The sequence below is a fragment of the Triticum aestivum genome, chromosome 5B, assembly GCF_018294505.1.
Source record: "Triticum aestivum cultivar Chinese Spring chromosome 5B, IWGSC CS RefSeq v2.1, whole genome shotgun sequence".
NCBI classification, from domain to species: Eukaryota; Viridiplantae; Streptophyta; class Magnoliopsida; order Poales; family Poaceae; genus Triticum; species Triticum aestivum.
Genome location: NC_057807.1, coordinates 322954701 through 322962521, shown reverse-complemented (window position 1 = coordinate 322962521; position 7821 = coordinate 322954701). Strand labels below are relative to the sequence as shown.

General features: G+C 48.7%; 1 protein-coding gene across 1 annotated transcript; it reads right to left on the bottom strand.

Moving 5' to 3' along the window:
• Positions 1-4915: 4915 nt before the first annotated feature.
• Positions 4916-7366, bottom strand: LOC123116053 (ubiquitin-conjugating enzyme E2 28). Its single transcript, XM_044537061.1, has 3 exons — positions 7086-7366; positions 5917-6134; positions 4916-5382 (listed from the first exon to the last, which is right to left on the bottom strand). Exons 2-3 carry the CDS (start codon positions 6130-6132, stop codon positions 5152-5154), a joined length of 447 nt encoding a protein of 148 aa, XP_044392996.1. The 5' UTR covers positions 6133-6134; positions 7086-7366; the 3' UTR covers positions 4916-5151.
• Between the last annotated feature and the right edge of the window lie 455 nt (positions 7367-7821).

Below are 7821 nucleotides of genomic sequence, written 5' to 3'. Positions count from 1 at the left end.
ATGACCCGACCCAATATGGTGGGTTATATCATGGGGTTATACCCCAATAGTGCCAAAAAACTTCATTCGCCCGCTCCCAGTGCAGGATCACAAGGGCGCGATATTTCAGAGACCTGCTCTCCCATTCGCTGGCGTTCAGATGGAGTAGACTACAGTGGCACCGCAAATTGCCAGATGAGGCAAAATTCTAGGTGTTTTTTGAATGTATCCTTGGCCGTGGTCGGTAGCAGTATTTATAATAGAACCAGAGGCGGTACCATGTCGCGATCACAATCTCAAATCGGCTTGGTTTCTAAGTCGTAAAGAAATAATTAACTTGTCTTCCAAGATATCAAAAGGAAGTTGCGCCCCTGCAAGGCACCAGACCGAATCTTGACGGACCATTCACGCGCATGTTGCACGTGCGCCCGTCCCATACCCGGCCACACGAGCGAGCGCGCGTGTGGTCTTCTATTTCTCTCCTACACACATCAGTAAGTGTGGTGTGGAGAACCTACTATATAAAGAGGTCTCGCACCTTCTCAACTTTCGGGGTGATAGTAAACTTTAGAACCACCACTTGCCATTTATTCGTGGGCCTAGTTTGAGATTTTAAAAAATTCTACATGGGCTAGAACCATTATTTCTAACAGAATGTTATACCTTCAAGCAAGTTTGTAGATCGTCAGTGCTTTTTTTTTTAAACGGAGGCAAAAGATTTGCCTCATCCATTAATTAAGAAGAGAGAATAGAGTTTGTTACAATCAACCCACGACAAACCCACATGGCGATTACTCGCGTTCAAGTAGTGCCCCTAGTTTTTTTGCTCCCACTATGCTCCAAAGCTTTGCTTCTTCTATAATGATGTTGAGAAGGATCGTCGGCGGAGCGCTCTTGTGGCGGAAGACCCGGGAGTTCCGCTCATTCCATATTGCCCAAGAGACGAGCATGGTAAGGGAGGTCGTGGCCTTCTGGTTTGGAACGGATAACCCGGTCCGATGATCCCACTATGACTCAACGGAGTCCTCCAAGTGCCATGAAGAGGTGTCCAGGAAGTGTAGACCAAGTTTCTCTATGACCAACTTCCATAGTCTAATGGTAAAGCGACACTTGTAGAATAGATGCCCACCTGTTTCTTGCTCTCTTTTGCATAGCATGCAAAGGCCACAATTTGGCCAACCTTGTTTGGCCAATCAATCAGCGGTCCAGATGTGGTTTTGGATGGCCAACCAAGCAAAGAGTTTGACTTTAGAAGGGGCCCAAACTTTCCAGACCATCTGGTCCATGGGGGAGTTAGACATTCCCAAGAATTGCGCTTTGTAGGCCGAAGTTGCGGTGTAGTGCCCCTCCGCAGAGTGTTTCCAGACAATGTCATCCTCAACGTTGTCAATGAGGTTGAATTCGTGGATGAACATCCAGAGCGTGAAGAACTCCGTGATATGAGCGACGGATATCACGGTGGTTGTATTAATTTTTAAAATCCATGCATTCTCTTTGAGTGCCTCCCGCACCTTCTAATTCTTTCTTGAAGAAGCCTTGAAAATGAGGGGTGCAATCTCTTTTGGCTTCCGGCCAAGCAACCGCGGAGAGTCCCAAAAAGATGTTTTTGCGCCATTTTCAATGATGATGATGGTGGAGGCATAGAAAAACTTAAAGTCGTACTCGTCACATGGGTTTCCCATGCCAACCCACAACTTACTCGGCTCCTTCCACTCGAACCATGGCCTCGTAACCTCAATGCCCTAGCAAATTTGTCAGTGTTTAGTATCCCTAGTCCGTCAGTGCTTTGCTTTGTTTTAAAAGCAACGTCTTACAACAAAGCAAACACATGTGTATGTACTCTTTCCGTTTCATAATCTTTGTTATCGTTTTAGTTCAGATGACAAGAATCATGAGGCGCTCTTTGATTTAAAGGATTCCTAAAGAAATTAGATTCTAATCCTTAGAATTTTTTCCTCCGTGGGTTATTTGATACGTAGGATTGCAATCCATAGGAATTTTTGTATAGAATTCACTTGTCTTAGTTTTCATAGAAAAATTTCCATCCACTCCAACCTCGCGTGAAAAATCCTATGTTTTTCCTGTGCATAATTAGATGCTCATACTAATCCTGTAGCATTGAGGATGACATGCCACTCTATTTCTTTATTTTTCCTATTCCTGCATTTTACAAATCCTGCGACTCAAAGAGGCCCTGAAATCGGAGGGAGTATGTACCACGATGCACATGATTTGATTTCCCACTGCTTCTTCAGATTTGTTTGCCCTGCCTTTGTTTTCCGTTTTTCTAGTAGACAAGGGGAGGTCCATGGACGCATGGAGTAAGAAGGGCATCATTGCTGCATGCCACGGGCCCATACTAAGTCCTGCTCTGAAATCTGGCAGACCCAGCCCATGTGTAGACAACTACTCCCTCCATTTCAAAATAAATGACCCAATTTTATACTAATGTTAAATGACCCAATTTTGTATTAATGTTAGTATAAAATTGGGTCATCTATTTTGAAACGGAGGGAGTAGTCATCTATTTTGGAACGGATGGAGTAGGTCCAGCTGGTACCTGCCATGATCTCGTTCTTACAGGGGTACACATACACACAGTGCAAATGTGGCAAGAACTGCCATATGGGATGCTTTTTTCCAAACATGATCTGTGGCTACAGCTGTACCAGAAAAAGAACTGCACATTGTGTAATTATTACCAATATACTAGTAGAAGCAAAGAGAACTGAAGCACTGGATGTATAGTCTAAACCCTGTGTCCCTGTCCGCTTACTTACCTGATCACCATTCTAATTAATCTCGTCCTCATGCATCTCTCGCGGACGTATAGTCTAAACCCTGTATTCCCTTCATGCATCTCTCGCGGACAAGCCGTGCATGCATGATGCATTCAACCCACACACGACACTGGTGAGACACGTGCAAACTCTCTCTTATCCTCCCAAATCCTAAAGAAAGAATGCTCAGGCTGTGCCTTTCTGGTGCTGCTGTAGAGTAATGCCAGGAGGACATATGGACTAAACCAGATATGTACTGGACCTATCAGCGAGACGCTGGCCAGATTTTAGAAGCGGGGCAGACAGTCCAGCAACAAGCCAGTGTCATGTTTGGCTAACTGTCAGTTATCAGGACAACTCGACCCCACCCCGTTCGCCCCGTCCGTTTGGGGCAAACGGGCAGATCCCATGGCCCGGCGCGCGACGGCCTGAACCTATTTGATCTGTTTTGTGTCCGGATCGACCCATTTTGAACACAAACATGCGTCGGGCTTGGATCGCGGCGGACAGCAAACAGACGTGCCGCTCGTCCGCCTCAGGGCCGCGTGACAGGCAGCCACCTACCTCCCACCGCCCGAAATTAATGCGCACGCGCGGCTAGCCCCATTTGTCATCCGCCTAGGCGCGCGGTAGGCGTCCTTCTTAAATGGAAAGTCGTGGACCGGTCGCAGTCCACGCTCCCACTCCACTCGCCCCGCGGTCTCCTTGAAACCCGACACCAAACCCTAGCTCTTCCTTCATCGAGGTCGCCGGCCGCCCGCAACCATGGTGCGGTGGAGCTTCGGCCGCAAGGGGGCGCACGACCACGAGGCTGGCTCGTCCCCGCCGCCGCCACAGCGTCAAAGAGGAGCCCGCATCACCACCACGCAGGGCCTCGCGCCTTCCGCATTCTCCATCACCCCTGCGGCTGGCGGCGAGCGCGACTAGCACTACATCAACGCTGATGTGTGCCGTCGTTATTGGGAGACGAGGACGCCGCTCCCCTGGAGCGACGTGCACCTGCCAATTACTGGCACTTGTCCGCGAATCGGGTGCCGATCCCGCCGGTGCCTTTGAGCGGCCGTGCGCGTCGCGAGGAAATCGAACGCCGCCGCTGCCTCCTGCCAGACGACCTCTACTACGACCCCAAGTATGCCGTCAACTCCGCCCTCTGGGACATGTGGTTTCAGGACGAGCACGACACGGGGCGTGCCTCCTTCTTCGCCGGCACCTCATCGGGGCCGCGGCGGCCACGTGAGCGCCCCGCGCGCGCTCCGAGCCCTCCCCAAATGCGCGGGCGTAGAGTGGTGCGCGGCATCACGCCGACGTCGTCTCCGTCGCCCTCTCCGTCGCCACCACTACCTCCTCGCATGACATAGGAGGAGGAGGTGCTGGAGGAGGAGCCCGTCGCCGTGTTCCACCCGGGGCTGGTGGGCCAGCGCTGGAGCCGGTCGTGCATGGCTCCGGACATGGCTGACGCCGTGGGGGGCGTGAACTGGTGCCCCACGCCGCTGCGGTCACCGGAGCGCGAGCCGTCACCACGGGAGGAGGTGGTGCAGGCACCTCCCAACTTCCAGCAGGCTTCCGTCTATCAGGCACCGCCGCCCCACCTCTGAATGACGCCGGCCTACGTCGACCTCGCCAGCGACGAGGACGACAACGGTGACGCGTGCGAAGACGTCGACGTGCACGGCATCGACGGGCACGACAGGAGCGCGCGGGCGGCATTTTTTTTAATGTTAATTATGTCTGTGAACTGTGGAACTTGAGCCGTTTTGTGGCCGTAACCTCCCAAATTATGTTTATGTTTTTATGTTTGCGTTTATTTTATATTTTTCCGCATTTTATTTTAGCTTTTTGCGTTTTTCTTTAAACACGTCCACCCCGGACATGATTTGGGATGCGGCCGCGTGTTGGACGTTCCGACAACCCAATAGACCCAAGCGGACATGGGCCGCCCTATTGCCGCCCCAAACGGACGAAAACAGTCTAAAACGAACGTCCGTTTGGGGTCGTGCACTGGAGTTGGCCTCACAAGTCATCATCATCGGAGGGTCACAGGCGAGCAGCAGCACTGAACTTGGGTCCACACGCAAGTGACGAGCGCTGCTTCATCGGGATCCGATGGTTAGATCGCACACAGCCACATCAGCAAATGAAAAGGGTACCGAAGAAAGTAACGAAAACACCACAAATTTTTAAAAATGTTCTGTGTTGATACATACAGGTCTTCAGGGACAGGGCGTACACCCAAAGTTTGGAAACAGAAATGCAAACATCACCCAGTTTTGACAACTGTACACAAGTAAAACTGGTTCAGAGAAAGCCAGATATGGGGTCGAAACTCAGAGGGCGGGAAACCGGCGCGACACAGAAGTTGTCTTACACGATGCCACGGTCATCTTTGCAGCGATCAGCCCATGGCGTACTTCTGGGTCCAGGCCCTCGCGGTCTCCTCGTAGCGGCCTCTCTGGTTCTTGTAGAGCTGCGCGATCTCCGGGACAAGGGGGTCGTCGGGGTTGGGGTCGGTGAGCAGGGAGCTGATGGAGAGTAGGACCTTGGATATGGTCAGTGCCGGGCTCCACTGCTCCTTGAGGATGTCCAGGCAGATGCTGCCGTTGGAGTTGATGTTCGGGTGATACACCTGCAGCATCCCACAGAAGATTCAGGTTTCGTAGAAGCATATACATGCAGCATTCTTCAAAGTAGCACCAAGCTGTACTACTTGACAGTTATTCTATTTGAATATCATAAGGTAATATATTGATAGGATAGAAGCTGTTTAACATCCTGCTTTACAAATTCTCCTTTTGTGTTCTTGACTTCAAAACGTATCAAAGTAGGACCAGCAATTGGGTTTGTTATGAATGACAAACTTTACCAGGGAGTAAGCTACACGCGTTGAGGAATGTGCAGTGCAATTCAAGCACTTCTATTTAGCAGGTGTAGCATGTAACAGAGAACATCTGACTGAAATGGCTCGTAGATAATGAAGCAACTTTACAAAAATATTTTGATTTTAGAATGGAACCCGTTCGTCTTGAATTTCCCAAAGACACATCCATTGACTGACAGATGAGTACCAGGGTCCAAACTAAAGAGTAATCATAAGAAAACGAACAGTTCGCAACAACGAAGCAAAAAAGAGATTGACAGTAAATCACAAACACCACCTCACCTTTGTTTGAAAATTCACTTTTGGAGGCTTAAAGGGGTAATCAGGAGGGAAATGGATGTTGACGAAGAACACCCCTCCTGAGTAGGGGCTGTCACCAGGGCCCATGATTGTGGCCTGCCAGTGGAATAGATCCGCCCCAGCAGGCCCAGCGCTGCATGATGTTGGTGGATCCTTTTGCAAATCCATGAGCTCCTTCTGAATCCTTTTGTTCGCCATATCTGAACACACAGAATATAATGATGAAAACAAAGCAAACAGAGTTGAAGTTTTATAAAAAGGACATGATGGTCGGAACACCAATGCATATGAACACAAGAACTTTAAAGTGCAGAGCACCCATCATATCATGTGACAGATGGACTTGATGACAGAAATCTCTTATAGTTAGTGGAACAAGAGTTATGACATCTACCAAGGTTCCGAGTTCTGGCATATCTATGATGTCATTCATGATCTTCTGTCTTTGCTCTCCCTTTTATTTTACAGCTTAGTTAGCATCTGCTGGTTCATCGCACCTCAATGCAGTAATCGTGAGAAATTCCCTAGATAGAAACAGAGAGAAATTCCTACGTAACTACACCGGAAAAAAAAATCGGGAAGATGCTAACAGGTTGCCACAAGTTCTCCACTAACATCCAGGAAACCAAACAGCAAATGGAACAGACTGTTAAGCATGCCGAATCTGTTCGCCCGTGCCGCCACGTTCCAGAGACAAAACTTATCCCTTTGTCTGATGGTGCTTCTTTTTTTTTCTCTGCTTTTGCCGGCACAAATGCAATCTACTTTTCAGGTTCCCCAAACACTTTTAGTACAAGGCACAATCAAGGGGTAAATATTCTGAAGATTGAAGGCCAAAGAATCCCAAATCAGGGGCTAATCAGGAATGCGATTGTTCTATGGCTAATCAGAAATGCGATTGCTCTCTCTCCTCCAAAGTCAACCCCGATTGATCGGCAAGCGAACCTAGCACAAATTAGGCCAGCGCGAATCTTGCATTCCCAGAGACAGCACAGGCCCCTGAATTCGTTGCGCCCAATTAATCCTAACCAACCAATCTCTTCTAGCAGGAAATGGCAACGACGAATCAAAACGAAATAGTAACCCCCTTCATCGAGCTAGATGATTTCAACGGATCAACTGATCAAAATAAATACAGCAGATTGACTTACCTGTAGGTCTGGGAAGGCTTTGGATTGTTCTCTCCTCTGCCTTCGGTCCCCGAGAGAGAACGAACGAATGAATCGATTCCGGCAATGATTGATGGAGCAGGTGGGAATGGGATTATAGGCCGGCGTAGGGGGGCTGGAATCGATTGGAGTCGTCGCTACTCTCTCCCGGCCTCCTCCTTGTGTGCCATTGGCCAGCGCTGAATCTTTTAGTTCAAGCTTGACGTGGCCCGCCTGTCAGTTTATTCAGGCTCTTCCTTTTTTAATGGTGTAGCATCTTATCCATGGCCCGTTTCCCCTCTTTTTCTATGGATTGATTTAAACCTATGGGGTTTTATTGAAGAGCCCAACTATGTGAGAGCATGTTCAACCCCTAAAACGGACACAGTATTCGTCTGTGCACGCGTCTGCGGAGATGAATACAGGAGATGACCATCCAACCGTGCACATCAAACAAAACATTTTAAATGGAATTTGAACAAACTAGACGATTTTCATGTAAACTCAATGGGAGCAAGCGTTCTAGCAATGCACTATTTTTTTCATATTCATTTTCTTATCTTGGGAACAAGTCTAATAATGATATGATGATGCATCTCAGTTTCTACCTAGGAAATTACCCTACATACAACTTGAAATTTATGTCCCAACTTAAGTGATTACCCTTTCATTGCCTTGAAAGTTATTTCACCACCTCTCAGACAAGGCACTGCATTGCAAGATGGACTTTATGATTCCC